This window comes from Opisthocomus hoazin, chromosome 20, assembly GCF_030867145.1.
Source record: "Opisthocomus hoazin isolate bOpiHoa1 chromosome 20, bOpiHoa1.hap1, whole genome shotgun sequence".
Lineage (NCBI taxonomy): Eukaryota > Metazoa > Chordata > Aves > Opisthocomiformes > Opisthocomidae > Opisthocomus > Opisthocomus hoazin.
This window is the reverse complement of record NC_134433.1, coordinates 11201150-11227618: the sequence shown is the minus strand read 5'-3', so window position 1 is coordinate 11227618 and position 26469 is coordinate 11201150. Positions and strand designations below refer to the sequence as shown.

Here is a 26469-nt window from a genome sequence, read left to right as displayed (position 1 = left end):
TTGGCAACCCACCTAAAGCCACAGTTAACTGGCAGAAAGTTTCTTGCTGAGTTCAGTGGGCGAGTCTTGAAATTGTGCCAGCAGTACAGCAATGTTCTGTCCTAGGCGACATTCAAGGATATTAAAACAAAATAAGGAAGCATCTGGGTTAACCAAAGACTTCGTCTGCTCTCTGATGACAGCAGTGCAAGGCAATCCTGCCCTAACCATTGCTTTGAAAGGTTAGGCTTTGTAAATCTGGTCTAGATCACATATGTCAACACTGTGTCCTACTTACAAAATTAAAACTAAAAGAGGAAAAAGTGCATCTTTCGGTTTCTTTTCCCTGTGACCTCAAGCAATAGTGTTTCTCCCACAGAAATGTGTTTCCTCTTTCAATTATTTCAGTGTCTGCCGCTCACAGGAGGCGTCTGTGTCCTGTTTACTGCTGATGTTCGCGCTCTGTGTGTGTGGGCTCTGCCATAACCGTTCACGCCTGCCTTGGGAGTGTCACCCATGTCCGAGGTTCCTGCCAGATGCTGGCTGCGTGACATCACCGCCAAATATAGCGCTTTTGGTGATCGCAGGTGACATTCGCTACTGTGCAAAATCCCTGTGCAGAGACTTATAAAACAAGCTTGGAGCATGCGATGGGCACCAAGCAGGTGTATTAGTCCCACTGGATTAGGTGTAAGGAGAGGAGCCTTTATGTCGCCAGCTGTGAAATTGCTTCATGATGAAGTCAAAATTTGCTACTGAATTTTGCTGGGAAGTACTGCCGATCCGGAGGGACAGTGACACATCGCGGAGGATGAGCTGGGGGGTTTTTGTTCGGGAAAGTGCAGAACGGAGGAATGGAGCAGTCTGAGCAGGGTGGAAGGGCCCTGCAGCCGGAGGAACACTGGGAATTCCTCATGGAATTGGCTGGGTGTGACAGAAAGCGGTGATCCTTCGCGGCGGCAGCGACGAGATGCAGCCGTGGAGCCTGTCAGTGGTGGTGTTACGCCACGCGTTGGGAATAATGGTGTCAAGGCAGGGCTTGCTCCTGCCCTGGCATCTGTTCTGGCCTGCTGTGTGCGAGGGGATAGAGCTGATTGGCATCATTAGGGTAATGAAGAACTTGTCTCGTGGAGATAAATTAAACCAGCGAGGAGACAAGGCTTCTCTCTCAGAGGAGCCTCAACACCTCGGGTGGGAAACCAGTACTTGACAAAGAGAATAACCGAGCCCAGAAACAACCGGACACAGACACCGTGGAGAACTTTAAGCTGAAAATTTGATTTATTTTATCAGAGATGTAAAATTCCAGCAGGATCTTCCCGTAGTACGGGGGGGAATGAACATTTTAAGAGTTCAGATCACTCTTATAAAAACGCCTGCGGGAAGCGGAGCCTGCTGTAGCGCGGCCGGCACCTCACGGCCCCGCTCCCGCCGGCGCTGTATTTCCACGCACACTGCGCTTTCTCCCCCGGCGGCGGGGCTGGGGGTGCCTGGGGAAAATGGCGGCGCAGCCCCCCCGCTCCCCGTAGCCCTGGAGGACCGGCAGCGCCGCGCTCTCCCTGCGTCTCTATGGCCGCGATGCGCGCCTGAGCCCGTTGGCCCCCAACCGGCGGGAGCTTCGGGTGGCGCTCTATCCGCCACGACGTCTCGGTTGTGGTTCTGAGCGGCGGCGCTCTGTGCCGCGGCGGTGCCGTCTCGCTGGCCGGGCGGAGGGCGGGCTTGGCGGAGACATGGCGGCCGTTCGGGGCCTGCGGATCTCGGTAAAGGCGGAGGCAACGGCGACAACGGCGGAGTCCCGCGGCCCGGAGCCTGAGCCTATGGAAGTAGAAGAGGGCGAGCTGGAGGCCATCCCCGTGAGGCGCTCGCTCCGGGAGCTCATTCCGGTGAGGGGCGTGCGGTGGGGTCACGGGCAGGGGGGACGAGGAGGGACCGGCTCCTGAGGGGGAGCAGGATACGTGGTGAGGGTGGAGGATGGCGAGGTAGGGTTCTGCGGGGAGCTGTAGGGCATTTGGGGGTACATTCATGGGAAAACGGGCAAGGTGGGGTGGGGGGTGCGATGGGGCTGAGGGTGGCTGGAGCCGAGGGCATGAGAGGGCTCGGGGTCCTCTCAGGGGAGGGTGGGGAAAAGGCGTGAGGAGAAGCGGCCGGGATGTGCTTGGGAAAGAAGGGAATGAAGGAGGTGGAGGAGGAGAGAATTTGGGGTGTAGTGGTTGAGTGTAGAGGAAGGCTGTGGGTAGGAGGGTGTGAAAGGAGGGAACACGGAATACCTAGAGTAGGGAGCAGAGGGGTGACCGTGGGACAGCTGAGTTGGAGGCACTGGGGATGTGGGCTCTAATGAATGGGTTTTGAAGATTTTTTTTCTTTTTTTTTTTTCTTGCTTCTCTGCTGTTTGCTAGTTGTTCTTGTACAAGTTTTAGTAGGATCAGGTTTAATACATAAAAACGGGTCAGTTCTTCTAACCTCCTAAGTAGTCTTTTGCTCTCGAAACTTGTGTGGAAATTGCTTCACAAACTAATCTCTAATTAGCTGATTTACCAACGTGCTTGAGCTTCTACCAAATATGTGGCCTAAGAGACAGCAAGCACCCTACTGTACTTCCTTGTGCTCCGTGAGTCAACTTTAGACAGTGGGGGTTTTTAACTTTAAAAGTGATGTTTATTTTGCCTTTTTTTTTAATAGCTCTAAACATTTGGCAGCTTTAGGCAAACTGATGCTGTTACTAAGAAAAGCATTTAGATGGTGTGTGCTTCGGTATTTCTAAGCTGAGACTGGCCTACTTTCCAGAAGAAGTCTTTTAGCCAAAATAATTATTGCACCACAAGTGTAAGCAACACATCCCTAGAGAAAGCAAGACATGTGCTTCCAGCTCCAGACTTTTGCCAGGTGATGGTACTGAGGGTGCCAGAATGAAGAGGTACCATTTTTACACATGCAGACCATAAAAGGGGCAGAACTGGGTCGTTGGTCCAGGGTCTGTGTGGTTTAGTGCAGTCTTGTGAATTCAGCAGTCCTGATTGATTGAAATGAAACTTGTAATTTTTTTTCCCCACATCATTCTCTATTTTTACCCTTTATCAGCAGGGTTGTATCAAAACAGTAATGCTTCTTCTTGCTGGTATTTGGAAGTTCGGTTTGAAATATTGATAGGCATAGGGATAAAAGTCACTTGTTTAATTGTGGATGTGAATCATAGAATGGTTTGGGTTGGAAGGGACCTTTAAAGGTCATCTAGTCCAACTCCCCTGCCATGAGCAGGGACATTTCAACTGGATCAGGTTGCTCAGAGCCCCGTCCAACCTGGCCTTGAGTGTTTCCAGGAATGGGACATGTACCACCTCTCTGGGCAACCCATTCCAATTGTTTCACCACACTCATTATAAAAAATATCTTCCTTGTATCTGGTCTAAATCTACCTGCCTTTAGTTTAAAACTGTTACCCCTTGGTCTGTTGCTACAGGCCCTGCTAAGAAGTTTGTCTCTATGTTTCTCATAAGTCCCCTTTAAGTATTGGAAGGCCACAGTAAGGTCTGCCTGGAGCCTGCTCTTCTCCAGGCTGAACAACCCCAACTCCCTCAGCCTTTCCTCAGAGATGTTCCAGCCCTCGGATCATTGCTGTGGTCTCCTCTGGCCCTGCTCCAACAGCTCCAGGTCTGTCCTGTGCTGAGGGCTCCAGAGCTGGATGTAGGACTCCCAGTGGGGTCTCACCAGAGCGGAGCAGAGGGGCAGAATCCCTTCCCTTGACCTGCTGGCCATACTGGTGGGCATATCCAGCTTTTCATCCACCAGTACCCCAAAAGCCTTCTCGGCAGGGCTGCTCTCAATCCCTTCATCCCCCAGCCTGTATCGATATCAGATGTTGCTCCGACCCAGGTGCAGGACCCTCCACTTGGCCTTGTTGAACCTCATGAGGTTCACATGGGCCCGCTTCTCCAGGGACAGTCCAGGTCCCTCTGGATGGCATCCTGTCCTTCAGGTGTGTTGAGCGTACCACTCAGCTTGGTGTCGTCTGCAAACTTGCTGAGGGTGCACTTGATCCCGCTGTCTGTGTCATTGATGAAAATATTAAACAGTGCTGGTCCCAGTACGGGCCCCTGAGGGACACCAGTTGTCACCGATCTCCATCTGGACATTGAGCCGTTGATCACTACCCTCTGGATGCGACCATCCGACCAATTCCTTATCCACCGAACAGTCCACCCATCAAATCCGTATCTCCCCAATTTAGAGAGAAGGATATTGTGGGGGACCGTGTCGAAGGCCTTACCAGGGGTCCAGACAGATCACATCCATAGCTCTTCTCTTGTCCACTGATGCAGTTACTCCATCATAGAAAGCCGCTAGGTTGGTCAAGCAAGACTTGCCCTTGGTGAAGCCATGCTGCCTGTCTAAAATCATCTCCCTGTCCCCCATGTGCCTTATCAGAGCTTCTAGGAGGATCTGTTCCATGATCTTACCAGGCACAGAGGTGGGGCTGACAGGTCGGTAGTTCCCAGGGTCCTCCTTTCTACCTTTTTGAAAAATGGTATGGGTGGAATGACTGGTTATATGGCTTGGTGTTCTGACTTTTGAGACTAAAAGCTGCAAATTGACACTTCAGGAGTCAGATATCGCCGTTAAATCTGTCCATGTTTTACAAGGAAATTGCACCCACATCCAAAATTGTGGAAATTTTAGTTAGAAAAGGTGTTTGATGACTTCCCCTGTATTGCTGAGAGAGAGTGAGTAAAAACCTTAGTAGTGGCAGACACAGAAACTGAATTTTGCCAAAGGAAAGAATCTTTATAATGAAGGAAGTTTGGTTCAGTTCATATGCTTTTACCTTCACTGACATTATTGAGAGTTATTGTCTCTGTACCTGTCTAGGGATGTAGCCTGGAGGTAAGGGTCAAGGAAAAGACAATGTATTCCTTGTAGAAACGGCCAGATATTTTTTCAGCATAGCAAGTGTGTTGCTTTCAATGTTCATTGAGATTTCACCACCATTTTTCTTTGTTTCAGGACACTAGTAGGAGATATGAAAACAAAGCTGGAAGTTTCATTACTGGAATAGATGTAACATCCAAGGTAATTTTTGTGTAGTGGTTCTTTAACATGTTCTAATTATTGCAACTGGAAAGGGGGAATCATTTAATTTATTTCTTCCCCAGTGTTTCTTCCCTCATGTTCAGGAGGCTGGCATTTTTCAACAACTAGGGAATTCTCCTTTTGCCGGTTGTGGCCTGCATCAGGACAGGCCATCTCTTGTAAATTGTAAGAGTTACCATTTTTAAGTCACAAAAATTTGTGTGCCAAAACCTCAAAATATTTATATTGAAATTGCTTTGGTGCCACTCGATATTGCAAAACAAAGCCCTTTGAGACAAGTCAGCTGTGGGTTTTCCTCTTAGGTGAAGGAAGAACAAGTGTTTGGCAGGAAAATCTAGTTTCTTTGACTCATGTCTTCCAAGGGCATCTTATTGGTTAATTATTTAAGACATAGTTTGAAGAATGTGAACAGCTGTTGCATTTAAATAACTTAAAAGTTACATAATTCTGTGGAACTTAATCCTACAGCTCATCTCTGTACATTTAATACTGAATTGGCTGCTGTTTCATCTTGTACAATTGACCACTATATCTAGCATTTGGTAGTGGAGAAAAAGCGTTTAGTCATACACTTTGTAGGAATGATACAATTTTACATGTTCTGTCAAACATGAATCCCCACCACAACAGTGTGCTGACAAATTACATGAATAATTCCCATTTTAATTTACTGAAGCTCAGAAGATTGTGCTTATCAAAGAGTACAAAAAGGGTTCCAGAAGACTGCTAATCAGCTTTGGCTTCAATATCTAGCTTGTGTGTATTGTAATTTGGTAAAGAATTTGAAGTTCCCCTAGTCAGGGAAAAGCTGTCATCTTTTGTTTTATTCTTTAATGATGCAGCTCTGAAAAACTTGAGAAATGTGGTCAAAGATGTTTTGGCAGTCTTTAAAAACTAGTAGAAGGCCAGTATTTATTTGGATATCATTGGTGGCAGTTTTTGCTTAATTACAGTTTGTATTCCAAATTTTACTTCCGTTAGTAAGGTCCAAAAATCTATAACACTTCCTAATAAATTCTGTAGAATAAGGAGCTTCTCAGTTTCAGAAATTTTACAAAATCCACATAAACTGTTGCTGATGAGCTACTTAAAAGCTGTTTGAATTGCCAGTCTAAATAAGATCTGTATAGTTAGCACTCCAGTTAGTGTTGTTAAATTCATGCTCACAGAGGCAAGTTTACATTTCTGTGTATATTTAAGAAAAAAATAGGGAAAAATCTCTATAATCTTAAAAGATGAATTTTCTATGTGGTGGAAAGGCTTGTTTTAAGAGAGCTTTTTTTGAGCACAGCCTCTGTATGTTTGTTAGGAAGGAAAAGATAATGTTACTGTTCCATCATGGAGTCTGAGCGTTGGCTGAGCTGTCTTGTTTTCCATGCATTATAATTCCCAGTATGTTGCTGGACCTGCATTAGAGCTGTTACGTGGCACAGAAATGTTACAGTGAATTGTTTTGTGTTCTGAAACATATAGATCTCTTTGGAATTAATAGGATTATCGATATAGATTGTTGCTGTCTGGTGATTTTTATTTTAAATGTCTTATTGGGAATGCTGCTGTGATTCCTGTTTTGACTGCGTTGTTTTATATTTTGCAGGAAGCAATTGAGAAAAAGGAACAAAGAGCAAAACGCTTTCATTTTCGAGCTGAAGTGAATCTCGCTCAAAGGAATGTGGCACTGGATCGAGACATGATGAAGAAAGGTATGAGTTTATCCAACAGTCAAGAAGAAAAGATCCCTTTGTTTACTTCCTCACAGTTCCTTTACTTGACTTATCCTGTAATATTTCCTGCATCTCCAGAGGTTTTCCTAGGTCATTGCCAAAATAAATGACTTCAGAGTTTTTTTCACCATGTTTATTTTAACATCACTATTTTTTAAACTACTTGACAGTTGTCGTTTTGCTCCTGATTTTACCAGCTCCAGAAAAATGACATTTTTTGTGTACCTTATTTACTGTTTGGCAGTGGCACCTAGTGCTACATGTCCAAGATTCATCTTCTGGATCAGTGCTGCTTTAAGAATCTTTAAATTCTTTGAAAAGACCAGACCTTGAGGACTGTGTATGAATAGAGGACTCGTACATGGTCCCATGCACAGTGAGATCAGAGATCACATTCTGTGCTGTACACACAGTGAAGCTGGACTGATTGCGCATGTGCTCTTAGGTGGCAAGCAGGGCGTGTTGGAATATAAGCAGATCAGCAGGGAGATGTGTGCACAACACATTGGCGCTTTTGGCATCCAGTTAGTTCTCAAGGCTTTTTTTTCCAGCTGGCAGCTTGGACCCACTAAGCCATGGCCTGTAACAGCTCCCCAGCAGGTGATGCAAGTGGAAGTGCTTTGTACACATGTCCTGGTCAGCGGCCTCATTAGTATTCTGGCTCTTTAGTATGTAATGGTGGTACTTGGCAGTATTTGAAAAAGAAATGTTTTAAGGCAGTTTGATAGTTATGCAGTACTTGCATCTCCCAATGCTTGTTAGAATTTTGCATTGTGGAATAATGATTCAAGTTCTGGTGTTTTAAAATGATGTACGTAATATTTTCCTTTAATTAGCTTCCCTTTAGTTTCTTTAAAATGTTTGCTTTATAAACCGTTAAGTTACTAATATAAAGGCTTGCTCTGTAGAAATGAGTACCAGTTTTGTGTCTCTTCCTCTTTATAGCAATTCCTAAAGTGAGACTGGACACAATTTACATTTGTGGGGTGGACGAGATGAGTACACAGGACATCTTTGCCTATTTCAAAGAGTATCCTCCTGCTCATATTGAGTGGTTAGATGATACGTCATGTAAGTAAACAAAGTCTCTTGTCTGTAATTACTCTTTTTTTGATATCGGTCAGAGGTGTACTTCAAATGTTTGAGTGGCTTTCAAAGACACCGATCTTTGTCTGTCTAGTTTCCCTGTAATTTGGCTTCGTCAAAAGATATACAGAAGAAAAGAATGAATAGCATGTGATGAAAATCAAGCCCGCTATCTGGTTGAGTATTTATTATTGGAAACAAATAGCATAGAATAACTTGCAGATCCCTAAATGGAAAAAAAATAAAAGGTCTAAAATTTTGTGCTGCTTACATCTTGATATAAATAGTACACCTGCTTGTGAGTGTCTCACAAGGTGTCATTCTGAGAGAAGATTATTGAGCTGTGTGCAGTTAGGCAGGTTGGTATGGTTTTGTGCTGCGAAGGAGCAGACTTGTTGCCATACTTGTTTAGTGCATTCTCAAGGAGAAATTAGTGGGTGTAAGAAGGTAGCAGCTGAATGTGATTTACATAGATTAGAAAAGGAATGTATATTCACAGAGCAAGGGCTCTTTCGGGGAGTAAGCATTGCAGTGAGATTGCCAGAAAGATACAAGGTTGTTGACAGTCTTGCTTTTTTCAGTGATGCTAAAGACTGTGTAAGAGCTGTTTGATGCGGTTGGGTGCTGGATCATGGAACTGGAAGGCTCTGAGATTGTCATGTGGCTAGACATCCTGTAACTGAAATCATATAAAAAGAAGTAGGAACCAGTGCAGGTTTTCCAGTTGGTTTGGGATTGCTGGAAACTGATTTGTTGACAAGCATGGCTAAGACCTGAGAATTAGTAGCATGGTTCCCTGGAATGATCCTGAAGGAATTACGTTCCAGTGCAAGACAAAAGATATGGTATACTACAAAACATTGGTAACCTTGAAGTCATGGTGTATGATGGCTTGATATACTGCCACAAGCTGACAGAAAATTGGAAGTGCAGTGAGCCCTGGGTGGACAACTGCAGTAAAGAGCTGCTAGATGAACCTGTGGTGATACATAAACTAGCAAGTGAACAGCTTAACTGCCTCTGAGGCTGCATTTTTAAGATCGTCTGATTATCCTTTTTCCATCTGATTACCCTTTTTCTTAAATGTTACATGAGTAAATTTAGTGTGGAACCAGAGTGAACTTGCAGTGCAAAAATACAGGCTTCAGAATTGTAACAATGCTTTACCCAGTTATAGTTAAACCACATCTTTTTTAGTGAATTATTTTCATCTGTATCTGAGTCAGCATGCCAGCTACACTTGGTGAAAATATAAAGTATTGTCTTTTCAGCGTAGATTTGTGTCACAATATGGCAACAATTTTAATGTTCCCAGCTGAATTGCATCTCCAAGTGTCTTAGTGCAAAGGTGAATTTAGACAGTGTTGTGTGTTTCAAACTCATGAACATAAAATGATAAAGGCTTTGAAAATTTGGAGGTGTGAAGAGCAGGCAGGCGTACTTAAATGAAAAAGTTGTCCAACCGTTGAAGTTAGTATCTCTACCTTGTAAATCTTGTCTGTTCAAGTAATTTCAGAGAGAATCTTTTATTTTGGGACACTGTATAGTTTTCTTGATACCTGGGTACACTCTGCTTAACGGCAGAGCAGTAAATGACATTTGTTGCTGTATTTGCACTGAATGCATCCATGCAGAAAGCTTTTGTTCAAAACCTGTTTCTAAGCAGTTTTAGCTCTTTCAGTTTCAACATCTATGAAATGCTTTTAATTGGCCTGCTAAGTTATCTTTTAGTACCATCTTATATGGTACGAAAAGAATGTACAAGGCTTATACTGAATCATATTGTTACCCTGTGTACACTATAATCTGGGCAAAGCACTTGAGCACTGTCTCCTATTTTCCCTTATTTTGCTGCTTTCTGGAAAATATTAACAGAATTCTGTAGTAAGGTCCAAGGTTCTGTTAAATTGCCAAAGGGGAAAAAAATGAAGTCGTCTTTCTCCCCTCCCCCCCCCCCCCCTCAAATGGCATTTGTGTGCTAACACATTCATGAAATACACTGACCCTGATTCAGTATCCCAATTTGCTGTGCTCAGGAAGCAGTCCCTAGTATAGATAGTTGTGCATTTCAGTGATTTTGGTTTTGATCAGTTGTGGTTTGTGTTTTCTCTAATGTGATGGATGTTGTGTGTCCTCCTGCTTAAGAAGTGTGTTAAGAAACATGACTCTCCCTGCAAGAGGTATATCTGACACTTTTTAGTCGTGTCACTATATAAGAGCATTTCTGAACCTTTATTAGTAACTTCCCTCCAGTAAGGCAGTGTATGTGACTGCATGATTATGCAAACTGCATTTTGTTTTTCTATGTGTTTATGTATTTCATAGGTAATGTGGTCTGGCTTGATGAAGTTACAGCAACACGGGCTCTAATAAATATGAGTTCCTTGCCTGATCAGGAGAAAACAAAAAGCAGAGAAAACAATGAAGAAAAGACAGCTGAAAAAAGCAAGAAAGGTAGATTGAAATACGCATATATAGACATCATCTAGTTAAGTCAATGAAACTTTAAACTTGTGCTTGGGTACTGCATAATCTATATCACTGAAGGAGCTTCTATCATATAGTTTCAGGTAAATGTATTCTGCCACTTTAAAAAAGGCTTTCATCTTGGAAACCTTTTGAAGAAGCTGCTTCTTAAAAGGTGGGTTGGAGCTAGACCAAAAGCAGTAATTCAGTCGATACTGAACATGTTAGATGCAGGGTCATATTCAGGTACGATATTTATAGTGGTACACGTTGCACAGAAATAAGTCAGTGTGACATGCGTACAAAGGCAGTAAAAGGATGGATTCAAAGTGAGGAAAAAGCAGGTGTAAGAAAATGTCCTATTTTTGAAATACCACAGTTAATGCCTTTCTTGATACACCACCATCCTTGAAGTATATGGTTCACACAGTTGTGACAAAAGTACCACTTCACCACTGTATATCACCTCTAAATTTGGATATTATACTTCCAAGAGAGAAGCACACTGAACGGTCAGTTATAAAAGAGCAAAGCAGCGGAAGTGCATCTTAATGTTGTGATAAGTCTGGTACCTGCATGCCTTAATTGTAAATTTATTTTTCTTTTATGGATGTAAATTAAAAATCAGGCTTTTGCTACCTTAGGACTGTTTTGCTGTTAGGCTGGTGTGATATAAATTGCTGTGGTTCAAAGTGCTGTACCACACGGTACAAAGCAAAGAGAGATGTATTGACTAACTCTTCCATAGATTTTGCTTAAACATGCTATATGAATAAAATGCAAATAGCCAGTCTCTCTATTATTTGCAGTGCTACCAAAAGCCTTTCCAGCAAGTTTGGTGTTTAGGGCTTTGTTAAATTTGTGGATCCTTCTAACTCATCACCTTTTCTTCTTATTGCTTTTTTCCACAACACAGTGGCTTCTCAACCATCCGTGCAACTTTAATTTTTGGGCAAATGTTGATAATGCTTCAAGTAAGACGTGTTACGAAGTTTTTGGGGATTAGTGACTGGCTTGTTTAAATGGAGCATAAATATACGTATTTAATCTTGTTGGCTACAAATTACATCATCATTACACCACATCTCAAAATCAAACCTGTCATCTAAATTACTCCTACATAAACTTACTCACCTGTTCATCTGGAAAAGTGGGATATTAGCTAAAATACAAACTTCAGTTACATCTTAAGGTGTGAGATGTGTACAGATACGCTAGTCTTCTGGCTTAGCTGCATTCCTTTTTTAGATAGGAGTTTGAGGGCTATTTAGACATTTAGGGAAGCAAGAGACTAGCCTTTACTGTGAGAAGAGTGAGAAGCTTATCATCTGGGGGAAAAAAACATGCTTGAATACTGTCCCTCGTGGAACTTCATTACTCAAGTTTGAGTTTGGCTGATTTGTTTACCTAAATTCTCTCTTTGGTTTCAGTTTGGTTAATTGTGCTTTACTCTTTTCTTTGAACTTGGGTATATTGTCAGAATCTTTTGAACAGCTGCTGTCCTCTATTTTAAGTTTTCAAGTCTATTGTTGAACGAGATGAAGATCAGGAACTCTGAAAGTTTTTTAGTCTTATGTCTAGCAAGTACTTTAAGATCTTTGCAAATGATACTGATACAGGTTGATAGCTGTCCATATTCACTAGTCTTTTTTTTGTTTTTTTGTTTTGAGGGCTATTTGAAAAAGAAAATTCCAGTATCAGTTTTCTTACTCTGAGCTAAAAAGAACTCTGTAAAATCTATGCAAGTATCTCACAATTTTAGTAGTTCTGGGAGTGTACACTCTTCTGTTAGTTATTTCACTTCAAAATTAAGCCACTAAGGTGTTTTTTTTTTCTCCTCCTGTTCTCTCTCAGAACCTCCTAAGCTTTTGAATAATAACCTGGTTTACATTGTTGGTACTGGATACTTGTAGGTACTTGCAGTGTTTTAAAGGGAGACTGAAGGAAATAAACTTTTACAGTCTTGGCCTTGCTGATCTCTGTCATACCATAAAATGCAGTGCAATTTCATTTGCTTTCAAAGAATTAAATTAATAATTATGTGCGCTGCCGCAGGCAGTTATCTGCAGAGGGGCTGTCTAGTTAATGTTATTCTGTGCTCATGCATGCTTTAAATTTCTGTAGACATTTACTGTTTTGATTATTCTCTAGGCTGCACAGAAGAAAGGATAATACCTTCAGTTTGATTTCAGAGAATGTAGGTAATAGTAATCAAATGTGACTGACACACTAAAATGGAGGTTATTTTTTTTTCCTCAATTATTTTCTTTCTTAGAAAAACAGGAGGAAAGTTCTGATGATGAGACAGAAGAAGGCGAGGTTGAGGATGACAATCCAAGTGACGTCGAGGTCAGTACAGAAGGGAAGTGAAAACACTGCTACAGATGTTTTGCTCTGACTGGTGAAAAGTCTTCATAATATTGTAATTTTAACCATATATGTTTGCAATTCACAATTTAATTATCAAGGTAAATTAGATGGGGAAGTGACAGGATGTGCACACATGCTGTTGATGAGACTAGCTGTGTAAAAGTGTTTTGTGGAAGTAGACTTTGAAGAGTGGGAGGGGATCCAGCATGTAAGAGCTAAACTGGCTGCTCTGTTCTGCTGAGAGGAGGCAATGAAAGAACAACAGTGAAAGGCAATAGCCTTTGAGCAGAAAAGGCAGTGATTAAAGAGACAAACAGGATTTAAGCTGTCCATAGATATGTGTGAGAATCAGCATACACATTGATGTTTCATAAGTAATTCAATCTTTGCTGGCTGAATATATAATAGGTATGATTAGTATTTTCTTTAGGAGTGGCTCAGTGAACACTCATACATCATGGAGGTCGGAATTTTAGTTTCTATAAAGCAGATATAAATTAAAAAAAAGTCTTTTAGTCATTGTGTGAGAGCATGAGAACCTGTTAGGGAAACCATTTAGATATGAAACAAGCAAAAAAATCAAATTTTTTAGTGTCCAAGTTGCGTTGTTTATTTTCTGCATTTCAGTCAGTATTATAGTGTAATTTGAAAATTATTGGTTTAATAATCTGAGATAATGTTATGAAGGAAGAGAATGAAATATTTTAAATCTTCAGGGCAAATTAAAAATTCACATTAGTTTGTCAAGAAAAAAAGTAGAGTTCATTTGAACATAATTAGAAAAGTAACTTTCTTAATAACCAGTTGATTGCTTCTCTGTAAGCAATCCATTTTTGTTCAATAGTAATTTTATTTTTGAGTCCAAAATACCTTTTTTGCCCCCCAAAGTTGGATGCCCTCTCCCAGGTAGAAGAGGATTCTCTCCTGCGTAATGATCTTCGCCCTGCCAATAAACTGGCTAAAGGAAACAAGCTATTCATGAGATTTGCTACTAAAGGTAAATGAACAGTGTAACAAGCATAATGAATTAATTGCTTGTTGTAGTTTTATTTGTTGACTAATTAATGACTCAAAATACCTAATTTTTATTTGCAAAATTTTTAGGTTTTTTGCTAATCACTAGGTATTAAGATTTTACAATAAATCCAGATTTAATGTGTGAATTAAATCCAGTTCAAGTTGTCTGAAAACTATTGTGCATAAAAATTTTATCTTGGGCTCAGGGTGTTCTTCCCAATCCTATAGAACTGATTTTATGATGCGCTTCTCCCCAGAGGTCCATTTCATGTTTTATAAATATGAAAATAGTTTGAGATGCTGATGAGGTATCAGTGGAAATTATTGCTAAATACATTTGAGAAATGATATTTCTGAGTAAAATGAAAATCCATATAATTTCTGGGCCATGTGGGAAGTGACACATCGATAAAGAAAAGAAAGGTCATGAATAAGGTAAGTGTAGCCTGCAGCAGTTACAGTGGGATGTAATGCTTTGGTAAGCTGCTGTGTACAAACTTGGTCTCTCTAGAATTAAGTTTCTAGGCACAAATAAAACTGTGGTGGTAGGAGAAATTTCAGAGGTGTCAGCAAAATTGTGTCCTTCGTAGAGGAGATTGAAGTAATGCTGATCCGTAAGACATATTCAGTCTTACTTTCATTCTCTGTGTCTTTGACTGGATGATTATTTATTTTATGCCAGTGTAGTAAGATATATTCTAAGAGGGAAATAATCCTTTAATTTCTGTTTTTTCAGATGACAAAAAAGAGCTGGGAGCTGCAAGGCGAAGCCAGTATTACATGAAATACGGCAATCCGAATTATGGAGGCATGAAGGGGATTCTTAGCAATTCTTGGTGAGTACTGGATAGAGGAATTGGCGCATTGCAGGTAATTGGGCGAGATAGTCTAACTGTTTTAATTTGTGGATTTTTTTTCTGTACAGTTTATGTAGATGCTTCTTATGCATAAATAGTGTTTTTGGAATGTGACTATGAATTTGCAAGGCAGGTATTTTCTCATGAAAATAAAGAATGTTTATATTCAAAATATTCAGAACAGATCTCTGACATAAATGTACATCTGCTATTAAAGTGAGTGATAATAGCATATGCTTAATCCAGGACTGAATATGGCTTGTTCAGTATGCCTTTTCTGTGACAGGAATATCATTCTTTGTATGGTGTTTCAGGAAACGAAGATACCATTCACGTCGAATCCATCGGGATGTGATAAAGAAAAGAACACTTATTGGGGATGATGTTGGCTTGACTCCTCCTTATAAACATCGTCATTCAGGTAATTGATGTATGTTGACCCTGTAGGAACACAACTGGGGAATGGAGGGCTGGAAAGGACCTTAAGCAATGCCTCGTCTAATCCCCTGCGGTGCCTGAAAGTGAAGCGTACTTTTAAAAAATGTGTCTGTTACTGAATCCCATTTTAGAGTTTGCAGGGAACAACTGAGGCTGAAACTTCACACTGCTCATTGGCTCACTGAAATAGCTGCTACGTTTTATGTGATATTTTTGTTTTACAAATTTAGGACACGGGGACTATAGCATCAAGGGCAAACACGAAACTTACTGGCAAGTTGTCCTACTTGCTGTGTCAATTCTTCCGTGCTATGAAAAAGCAAGCTCTAGATGTAGAACAATAAAGATTAGAAAATTATTTTAATTAGGCTTGAATATCTTCATCTAGTCCCTAAGGTAGGCGGTGTAAATTAGAAAAATAATTGGTGTAAAAATCTTTGACGTGAGACAAATGCAGTGTCAAAGTTTCGTATGAGCGGCCTGTTAAAAATACAGCCATGGGTGTATCAAATCTCATGGAAGATTGTGCATGTTGATGGCCTTCTGAAAAAATGCCCGCACACTGCTGATGACTAAGTTGCTGATTTATATTTAAATCAGTATATGTGGTAAATTCATAGCAATGATACATGTGTTCTTTTTAGCGTTACTGCTTACAGGACTTGAAAGGATTATCGCAGAGCCAGCAGTTGTCACATTAAGTCCTGCAAGACCAGAGGAATTGTTATGCTTAGTTCAGGAAGTATGAACTGCACCTACTACAAGAGGCAGTTGCACTTTATATATGCAGTCCAGCTTTATGCTGGAACAGGCTGCTGAGATAGTGAACACCATGGACGTTTTTTGTCCATGGACTTTTCATCCCTTGGTGATTTTCTTCCACTTAGACTATTCTGTAATATTGATTCCACTTAGAACATTTTGCAAAATATTCTCTCTTTAGCCTTGGAGAACTACAAAGACTCATTTGTTGTGATGATTAATTGAAGTGAGTCGTTTGGTTTGGGTTTTTTTTCCCCTTGGCTTTAAGGTACGTTATGTGAATGATAAACTTCAGTTTATCAGAATGAGTTTGTTTTGCTACAGGCTTAGTAAATGTTCCTGAGGAGCCTATTGAGGAGGAAGAAGAGGAGGAAGAAGTTCAGGATATGGATGAAGATGACAGAGTTGTGGTAGAGTACCGTGATGAACTGCAAGCTTTTAAACAATCCCGAGATCGCAGTGCAGCAAGGCGATCGAGTGCTAGTGCATCTGATTCTGATGAAATGGACTATGATCTTGAACTGAAAATGATATCAACACCCTCTCCTAAAAAAAGCATGAAAATGACAATGTATGCAGATGAGGTGGAATCACAACTGAAAAATATTAGGTAAAAATTTCTTATTCTTTGGAAGTATTGGTGAAAAGGCATGCTAAATTTTGATTAGTGACAGAGCTGTCAAAGCTTAAAGACAAACTGTTGAAGCTACTTTTCCAATCCTTAATTTTGTAGTAGATATTTTAAAAAGCAATACAAAATATAGAAAACACTGATACAGGTTTTTAATTACACTTAACATTTTTAAAATACAGCTTCCTTTGCAGATTTGTATAACCCTGCTTATTGATAATAATGAAGCTCGAAGTGGAATCCACAGAAATGTATACAAACAAGCACAATTATCTGCTTGCATTTCATAGAGCATATTTCTCCCTAGTCTAGCTATCTTTTCCCTTTACCCCTTCCTCTTTTCTCAGAAAGAAGAATAATCCTTAAGTGTTGATGACAAAAAGGAATTTACATTCACTATGGCCATATTAATCAAAATTGCATACAGTGTAGATTATTAAAATAACTTCAACATGTGTCCCTTCAGTACCATGATTATACTTTATTATAATGTCAAGTCCTTCAACAATTTTGAAGTTGCTTATATGTTCTGAATTTTGACCAGAGGCACAGCCTTAAGGAGACAAACTTGATACCTGCCTTGAAGTGGATACTGAGGTGTTCATGTGATTGTTGCTAAACTTAGGATTCTGAGTGGAATACGTGCTCTTCAAAGTGATGTTTTAACTCACTCTCTCAGTAGAGAAATCCTGATATTGTTGTTTTCTGTGATGTAATTTTACATACAAGAGGACTTAAGAACTATACTAGATGTCATTTAAAGGATGTTAAATATCTCTGTCTGTATATATTATTTTTTTAGGAATTCCATGCGAGCAGATAGCATAGCAACCAGTAACATAAAAAATCGGATTGGCAGTAAAGGATCATCAGAGAAAGTTGCAGATGTAAGACTACTGTTAGAAGAAAAACGTCAGAATAATAGTGGGCCACGTCAGCCAAACAACACTGTAAAATCAGGTAATTTTGAACTCTTATGTTGTGCAACTGGTTCATTAAAATCGATATATTCATTTCACATCTGTGCTCCACTGCAACTAACAAACCTGAGAGAATTCTGTTCAGCAGCAGTTTCTGCATCCATACAGTTAATTTTTCTTCACCAAGAGACGGAGTTGGGGATTGCTTTGGGGAAAAATAAGTACACTTGAGTGAAAGTGATGTTTATTTTTATCCAATTTACTTGCCTGTTTCTGTTTCCCCCCCATTTTGTCCTTTTTTATTTGTTCATTCCTTGAGGCAGAGATTCTGTAGGACTCTGAGAAATGTAGCATGCAGGGGAGATCATATGCAAAATGAAACATGAAACACTAGCTACTTACATGAAAGAACGTGTGTTACATGGATATGGAGGCAATTTTCAATTGGCAGTCTTAATTGACTGTTGCTTTTTTGACTCAGCTATGTGTAATTTAAGCTACTCCTGACATACGTAGTATCCAGAGGATTATCTGCCTGAAAAACAAAAGATACTCTTTTGTATCAATGTAATGGAGAAGTTAGGTTAGTATATTTTACCCCTCATGCACATTTTGGGGCTCTGACAAGTTGGCACATAAATCCTATAACTTCCTTTGCCTTCATGTTGTTGTTTGAACCTTCTTTAAGACGAGGAATATCTACCTAAACCAGACAAACTTCAGAATGTAAGACTGGCATCATGGTTGAAGTATCGATATATTTAGGATTCTTGTATTCTGGTTTTCATTTTATTCTGCAGAATATCAAGCAGTATTAGACTAATAGCATAGCAAGCTATTATCTGAAAAGAATCATTGAAGGTATATCAGTTTTTGTATAATCATACTTCATGCTGGATAAATACATGTTGTGCTGCTACCACAGAAATGCAGTAAGCCATGGAATAGCTTACTTTTTAGATCTTCTGGACAGAGCACTACCTGAAAACATTAAATGTCAAATTTATTGCAAAAAAAAAAAAGAAAAATGAAATCTGGATAAATTGTACTGCAGACATTGCCAGGAGTGAAATCTGAGTATGAAATATTTAAATGAAAAGACTGCAGGAAAGATGAAAACAGAGAATCTGTCTAGTTTCAAGTTGTACAAATTGTGAATGAGCATAAAATTATCTGGCAGAACTAGAGTAAATGCAACATGATTTTTTTCATTTTAATCACTGAAAATATCCCTAGATGTGCGGCAAAGACTGGGAAAAAGACAACATTCTCCAGAAATTAAACCTCCAAGTAGTACCTCTGCTCCTCGTCGAGAACCAATATCAGATGTACACAGCCGGTTAGGAATCCCCAAACAAGATGTGAAAGGCCTCTACTCTGATACCAGAGAGAAGAAATCAGGTTAGTTTTATGGCGCAAATGTAATGCTGCAGTGCCTTTGATTTCAGAGTATAAGAGAAATTTCAGCAGAAAATCATGAGGGATGTTCAGTTTAGTGAAAATAAAGATGAATTAGAAAATTCTTGTTCAGAGCTTTGAAATCTGTGTGGGTAGGTTGAGCTGAATATTTTTATGAGCAACATTTTCATATAGGTATGCTTAAAAGTAGAGGACTACTTTAAAACTGTGGTCAAAACAGGGCATTGCAAATGGGAAACAGTGAATGAGACTGCACTGAGCCTCTCGTATTTTAATTTCAACTAGCGCTTCAAAATGTAGCAAGTTTCATGCCAAACGTTAAGCTGGGAGTAGTACAAGGAGTTTAGAGATGCAGTTAATACCAGGTTCCTCAGACTTCCTCCAGAATTCCTCTTAGTCCTGTTTTTTTTAAAAAAAGTCTGTTTTTCGTCTGAATAGGTAATTTATGGACCCGATTAGGGTCTGCTCCGAAGACACAAGAAAAGCCTTCAGATAAACCTGAAAACTCTGCGGCATCTCCAGAGGAAGATGATTCAGAACTCCAGCGAGTTTGGGGTGCTCTCATTAAGGAAAAAGAACAGTCTCGGCAAAAAAAGAGTCGATTGGATAATTTACCATCTCTACAAATTGAAATCAGCCGAGAAAGCAGTTCTGGATCAGATACTGAATCATGATTGTTTTTACATTCTGATCCTCAACATTGTGACTCTGCAGTGTGGCAAGATTTCCTTTGCCCAAAAGCCGGACGCTGGCAAAGACTCTGCAGTGAAGGTTCCAGAAGTGTCTCTGTTCCTTTTATACAAAAGCAGAGATGCGTATACCACTTGAAACCTAAAGCAATCATGTTTGTCTGGAGTCTGTGGTTGGCCCTGTGTTATGTAGGGCATTGTCATTTATGTTTATTACAGCAAACTTGTAGTTAATTCTAGCAAAACACTTTTCCCCCAGCTTTGAACTGAAGAGAAGAGGCAGAAATGCTTTGTATTTTTAAGACGACCTTTTTGTTCTTAATATTTTTAACATGGAGCCTTTTAACAAAATGTTTTACACAGTTCATCCAAAGAACAGGGCATTTCATAATCGACATCACTGCCCTTCTGGCTCTTACCAGCACCTTTCCTTTCCTCTTGAAGTAATAACAATAATGCTTCCTGGGTAGGCAGCCAGCAAGAATAAAGCATGAAGGGACTATCATGTTTCCTTCCTCCAAAATACTGAATGTAAACCTAAGTTACATGTTTCAGTACAGTGAAATTTCACATAGTATCCAAGTAGCATCACCGCTCTCAAGGAATTCTGCTGATTTATTTTGGTGATACTATGTTGTGCTGTAGTAGGGATTGAGATGTTCAAGACTGCGAAGTTGGAGGTTTGAGAATTGTGTGAATTCCCAAGGGTTTAATTGGGGTTTTTTTGTTACAAGATGAGAAATTATATTTCTTTCATTTCATCTGTATTATGTTTTGAAGAAGTCTAACAATTTAAAAGCATACGTTTTTATATTTGTGAGAATTTTCCTGGTGGCCATGGTGAAAGCTATAGTGGTGTTTTCCTATGTGCTGTTTAACTATATATATAACTGAAAGAGAAAAGGAAAACTATAAGATCACTGTCTCATGTCAATATTTTTGAATGTTCTTATTGTATAGTACATGTGGATGTGGACATGGTTGACTTGTTACATTCAGCTTTTTTACCCGCGTACCCTCTCTAGGTAGGAGAAAGTTGGATCAGTGTGCAACTGCAATTTTTTCTTGTTGCCTATGGCATTTATTTTGATTGCCAGTAATTCTAAATAAGGAATAAGGCTAGCACATCACACTCTGGTAAACAGAACAGGTAGCAAAAACATTGTCTGCTACATTTTGATAGTCTGAAAATTTGTTCGCATTGTCCTTACTTCCTAGGTTCTGTCAGTCCAGAATGTCTTTGAATTATCTCTTCCCCTTTCTGCTTTTTAACAAACAAATGTTTTCTTTTTTTCTCCTATTTTTGTACTAAGTTGAAATAGGTTTGAGGCTTCACAAAAGCAAGGAATCTGCAATTAACTTTTCTTATTGCTTTATTATGTGTAAGAATAGCAGCATGTAAAATTAAAGGTAAAGTGAAAGATACAGTGACTAGAAGGGTAATCTGGGGACTGACTGGGCTTCAAGCCTCATTATTTCTTTGTTTTGTGACACTCATCCTCGATTTTATATTTAATTATTGAATATATAACTATGTCTCATAAAAGTACTGTTGAGAGTAAATGACTGCAATGTCTGATCACTGTAATAATTCATTTTAACGTATGCTTTTGTTAATATCCCTTCCGAAGTTTTCAAATAGAATCATACCCATACTGTACCCGTTTCTCAAGAGCCTGATAAAATTCATTTAACCAGTGTCTTTTTGCCAGTAAACCTCTGTATTGTATTACTGCTTTCAATCCATTATCACCTTTCCTTTTCCCAAGAGGAGATGGTAGATGTGAATCATGCACCTGGTCTATGAAGACCAGCCTCTGCATTGTTGTGAAGCCCTCCCGTCTTTTTAAGCTCCGCAGCTGGTTGTGGTCTGCTGTTAACGTTGCTGATAGCCACTGTGTTCCCACGTGAAAGTTTCTGACTTGAGCCTGGTGAAGGACAGACTAACTGCTACCAAGGGCAGGCTGGGAGCAGAGAATCTTGTCAACTGATACAAATAATCTGACCTAATAGATGTATGAAATCAAGAAAAACGGTGTAGGCAAAGGCTTGCATTTGAGGAAGAGGAGCCATGAACACTGGGTCTGTCTTCCATCAACAAGGCCTTACAAATGCCTCCCCGTTCGTCAGGTCTGTCGTGTTTCTGGTTTGGGGGGAGGGTTATGTGTGTTAATGAGACCATTGTAGCTTAGCTGCAAGAAAAAGAGGTTTACTGTTGAAGGGACCTATAGAGAGGTTCTTTTGCGATTTAGTGTTTGCCTGGTTTTGTGTTTTGATGATGTACAGAGAAGCCTTGAAAAGTGTTTGCTGGTATCTGGAATTTTAGCTTTGCTCTTCCTTAGTTACTGTACATGAACTGCTGGGTTTTGATAATTAAAAATAAGCACTGAATCACTAGTTTTCGTCAATGTGGTAAACTTAAATCTGTTTGACCTAGAGAGAGATTGCATAGAGAATTTTGTTGAAAGTCCCCTTCTCTTTGTGGTCAGCTGTTTTGCTGTTAGCTTATGTGTTCGTGATCTTTCACTGAACTCCCAAATATCATGTATATTCCTTCAAGGAGTTTGATGCAGAAATTAATGTTCTGATACTGAGGTGTGCAACCTGTGTATTTTACTAAAATGAACTTATGTTGAAAAGTGCAAGAAGTTTGGCTTTGGCTTTGGCTGGAGGATCTATGCCTCGTAGGAAAAAATGATTCTGGATTTTAGGTGGCTTGTTACAGGACCACACGAGGACTTCTAGGAAGGTTTTGCTGTTTTTAAAAGCTGGGTTTTTGGTAAATGGTTCAGGTGACTGTTACATTGTGCAAAAGAAATCATGGCAGCTGTGGGCTCCGTGCCTCCAGGTTTCCGCGGGCAGCCTCTGACTGTGCTGCTGAGGGCGAGACGTGAGTGAGGGCTGTTTTTCTTTAAAAATTTATTTTTCTATTTGAAGATGATGGCCGATGTGTTTAACGGGGAAAAGGAAAGCAAAAACCCCTCTTATTTTCAGTTCAAGATTACATTATAATGTGAAAATAACGAAACTTTTATTTAAACGAAAGTGGTCTGACATCCCACTGACCTCCTCAGTTTCACTGGAACACCCGACAGCGCTGCGCCTCTTCCTGGCGAGGGGCCCGCGGGTGCTCCCTTGGCTGCCCCGCGCGGGGCTTGTGCCTTCCTGGGGGCAGGATGAGGGGCTCTGCTTCGCGGGGTGGCCTGTCCCAGCCCTGTCCTAATGAACCAACTTCCCTGCTTTTAACTGAGGAGAGAGGAGGCCAAGGTTTGGCTCCGGGCGAGGCTGACAGTATTCCCGAAGCACGGCTGCTTCCCGCCCCGCGCTGCAGGAAATGGACGCCGCCCCCGCCGCCCCCCCCCGCCGTGGTGGAGCAGTGGCACGGCCCACCTACCTCCGCCCCCCCCGCCGCGAGTGGTACCTCCCGAGCCTTCATAAGCGGCCGCCGCGGAGCTTCCCGCCTTTTCCTGTTGCGTCCCGGGCAGTGGGTAAGGGTGGCTGGCTGGGGCAGCGGCCGGTTGGGCGCTGGGGCAGGCCCTGCTTGCGGAGCGAGGCGGGGGTGAGGCCCTCCCCGTCGCAGTGGCATTCTCCGCCGTGTCTCCAGGGCCGCTCGGGCTGGGCCCGACCATTCGAGGGAGTGGCGTGGGGGGGGTGGGGGTGGTGACGGGGTGGCCGCGCAGCGCGGGGTGCCTGACTCCTCGTGTCCCCGCAGGCCGACCATGGAGGCGGGCACCGGGCGCTGCCGGCCGCCGGGACCACACGAGCTGGGCCGGAGCTGCCCTGGGGCTCCTGGAGCGGCTCCCCGGTGAGTTAAAAGGGGCTCGGTCGGGTCGGGAGGCCTGAGAGCCCGCTGCGTGTGTGAGGTGGCGCCGGGAATCGCTGCCTGGGCCGAGGTCGGGGCGGTGCTGCCCGCGGCGGGTCGCGGAGCTCGGAGCGAGAGGCTCGGAAGGGTGAAGCCCGTTCGCCTTCGGTTCCCTCCTCCTCATCCTCCTGCCAAGCCCCTGGCAGGGCCCAGCGCAGAGCTCCGCGGGGGCCGCGGCGCTCCGGGGCCTGCGGTGGGTTTGTGGCTTTATGGCCCCGCTTCCAGCGAACGGGTCGCTTCTTTTTGGTGGTTGGATGGGCCAGGCCCCGTCTCTGCAATAGACGTTACAACCTTGGAATTGGTGCTGCGTGGAATTTCAATTGAAAAATTGCCCTCACGGTAAATGCAGCCTGGCAACCTGTATAAGGGAGATTTCTAAGTTTCCTGACTGAAAACAGTTTAGAGACGATTGTTGACTACTAATAACTGTCCGGTGTAAATACTTCGGTGATTCATGATACCAGCGCAAGCGTGGGTAGAAGTACAAGGAGGCTGTTGGTGTTGGGGTTCCGGTTTTGGTGGGGGGTTGATTTTTCGTTGTTTGGGGTTTTTTTTCCCTGGATAAACCTACTTTATAATTTTCTAAAATTACTGCTGAAGAGTATTCTAGTAATGCTTCTTTTGCTTTTGTTCCACAGCAGAAAGATGTCTTGAAGTAAAGAGTAAGTTAACGTTTATTTTGTACTGAGGCACACATACTAAAGAAAGTTCCAGGCCTTTACTTGCATGCTAATGATGTAAAGCAGTTTAATACAGAACAGTTACTCGAAATTAACCTTTGATAATTACATCTTAAAGCAAGTTAAGATTAATTAAATCTAGTTTTATGTATCAAGTTAACAGAGTTAATGAGTTGTCTAAACGAAGTGGAAAGTGTGCAAGTATTGGTTCAAAATGAAACAATCACTGTGTTTTAAGTAATCAAATAGAAAAGTTTGTGGCTGTCGATGATGATAACCCTGAATAGGAAGTGCCGTCAGATGCGAGAACTGACGATAACCTTCTTCTTTGTCTGACATACAGCTACATGCATGCAACGTTTGAGTTGTCTGGAAATTTGTCTTCCAGAACTAACCAGGCAACTTGTATTCATACTTGCTTTCTGTGAAAAGTGCTCTTGTAATATCTAATGTAGCTCCATGTCCATCTGTTTCACTTTATCTGCAGAACCTGGTCTTTCCAGATCAGTGTCACAGAATTAGGACTGGGAGCAGGTCGCTCTTTGAAGATGGCCCTAATGTGAAGGTAAGTGAGCTTCGCTGGGCCATGTAGAGCTTTATACCAGGTCGAATCTAAGCTGAGAAGAAATGAGGCTTATAGACTGCCAAAAATTTGAGAGGCATATTTTGTAGGTTCAAACTTTATAGCTTAAATCAATCTGCTTTCCCTCCCTCCTCTCTTCCTCAAAATTTAAAGCCTGATACTTATTTTCTGGTATCTCTATATTCAGATGGAGCTTGTATGCCTCTGCTGCTGTGTGCTGATTGTTACTAATGGCTACCAGTTGATGTTACAGCTCTTCACGAAGGCAGTGAGACAGCAAGAGCAGGAGATTCTTCTGGGTGAGTTTAATATTCAGCATGCTGTTAGTTTAACGAGGTGTTTTTTGGCTATGCTCTCAGAAACATTACCTAGTTAAAAACACTCTCATTTGCTGTGTTTGTGTGTTCTTAGCTCTAAAAGTATAATCAATGAAGTTCTAATCTAGGCAAAAAAAGATACTATAAAATACAGGCAATACATTTATAAAAGCAGCTGTCTTCTGCACTAGTTTTGCTGACAGCACTGTAGAGCAAAGGGATAAAAGTCTTGCTTCTGCTAGAAATGCATTAATTTGCCTAAAGATATCATATGATGAAACTAACCAACAATTGCTGGAATTACCGGCAGATTGACTGGTGGTGAGCAAAGGTTTTTCTGATGATATCCCTTACACTAACTAATGGGTTAATACTTGGTGTTGAATGGTTAACTTACACATGCTGTTGTATTACAGGTGTTTGTGCTGAAGAGGTTTTGTCTGAGGAAGAAGGAATCCAGTAAAACATGCCCGTGAGCATGGTGACCAGAAGTTTCTAGAAGTAGACTAAAAGACTACCTATTTTTCTGCCCTAAGATGTTACAAAATGGTAACAGTTACACTGTTTTGATTACACATACATTAAAATTCTCTCAAAGAAACCACAAAACCAACTGGGTCTGTTTTTGTCACTTTACTGCATTAAGAAATGACTTTCCATTACGATACACATTTTTAATAAACATGTTGAGTACTCCTATAATTTGCTATTATATGATGTATACACACTGCAGTACAATTACTGCAGATAATGTAAATGGGTTTTAGCTGTGTAAGTATTTTGTCTGGTGTTTAGTAATTTACTTTAAACAGTTTAAACAGGTGATACTAACATGGCTGCTGTAATTACTGGAGAGATTAGGCCTTAAATACCCCCAACAGCAAGAATTGCAAATGGAACTATTTCTGCAGCTTGTTTCCAGGCTTGTTATTTCTTCATTATTTTTGCCTCAGCCTTTTCTGAAGTCTGCTGCTGAGGTAGCAGAATCTGTTCCTGCAGCAGTAGTGCTCTAGCTGGTATTCTGCATCTCTCCTAAATAGTGGTCCAAATGCATGCATCTAAAATTGAGTGTGGAGAAAGAGAGAAGAGACTCAGACTCTGCAGTTTGTTGGCAATTTTCATTGTTGTTAGTAAGGCTAAAAAAGGCTGCTTTTGTCATAGTTGCTCGTTCTAAGATTGGTCTGCAGTGGAGGTTGATAAAGGGTTTGGGAGTAATCTTGGGGACTTACAGTGGAGGTGCTTAAATGAGAAAAACAGCATCTGAGGCTGAAACTTAGGTTCATTATGTCTGTAACTGGCAGGCTGTAACTCTTCTGTGCTCTTTAGAGGAGGTGTGGAATGTGAGGTTCTCAAACCTAGAGCAGCTGAGCATGTCCACTGAGACAGACTTAATAATGCAGATGTTGCTGATCGTTTTGCCCACTTGGTGTCACCAAATGAGAGGTTATAGTACAGTCTTCTGCTAGCACATGCTTTTGGAAAAAGGTAAACATCATTAATAAACTAATTGCTTGTGAGCGCATACTCCTTCTGTCCAACAAGAACTGAGGTAGTGTTAACTGTACATTTGCAAGCAGAGGATGT

General features: G+C 41.2%; 1 protein-coding gene and 2 non-coding genes across 3 annotated transcripts; all 3 read left to right on the top strand.

The window, feature by feature from the left end:
* Nucleotides 1-1692: 1692 nt before the first annotated feature.
* NCBP3 (nuclear cap binding subunit 3) lies at nt 1693-21840 on the top strand. Its single transcript, XM_075440393.1, has 13 exons — nt 1693-1862; nt 4978-5043; nt 6662-6767; nt 7734-7859; nt 10200-10328; nt 12616-12689; nt 13599-13707; nt 14464-14563; nt 14899-15005; nt 16109-16394; nt 17218-17375; nt 18572-18736; nt 19193-21840. Exons 1-13 carry the CDS (start codon nt 1710-1712, stop codon nt 19426-19428), a joined length of 1815 nt encoding a protein of 604 aa, XP_075296508.1. The 5' UTR covers nt 1693-1709; the 3' UTR covers nt 19429-21840.
* Nucleotides 21841-24248: 2408 nt separating this feature from the next.
* On the top strand, nt 24249-24323 carry LOC142363788 (small nucleolar RNA SNORD49). Its single transcript, XR_012765956.1, has one exon. It is a non-coding gene; the product is annotated as a small nucleolar RNA SNORD49 (small nucleolar RNA).
* Nucleotides 24324-25154: 831 nt separating this feature from the next.
* Nucleotides 25155-25228, top strand: LOC142363792 (small nucleolar RNA SNORD65). Its single transcript, XR_012765960.1, has one exon. It is a non-coding gene; the product is annotated as a small nucleolar RNA SNORD65 (small nucleolar RNA).
* The last annotated feature ends 1241 nt before the right edge of the window (nt 25229-26469 follow it).

Bases quoted from the DNA above. Each gene is read 5' to 3' on its own strand.
- NCBP3 (XM_075440393.1), top strand. From the start codon at position 1,710: ATGGCGGCCGTTCGGGGCCTGCGGATCTCGGTAAAGGCGGAGGCAACG. The intron at 12,690-13,598 runs GTCAGTACAGAA...TGCCCCCCAAAG, and splicing joins ACAATCCAAGTGACGTCGAG to TTGGATGCCCTCTCCCAGGT. The intron at 16,395-17,217 runs GTAAAAATTTCT...TTATTTTTTTAG, and splicing joins TCACAACTGAAAAATATTAG to GAATTCCATGCGAGCAGATA.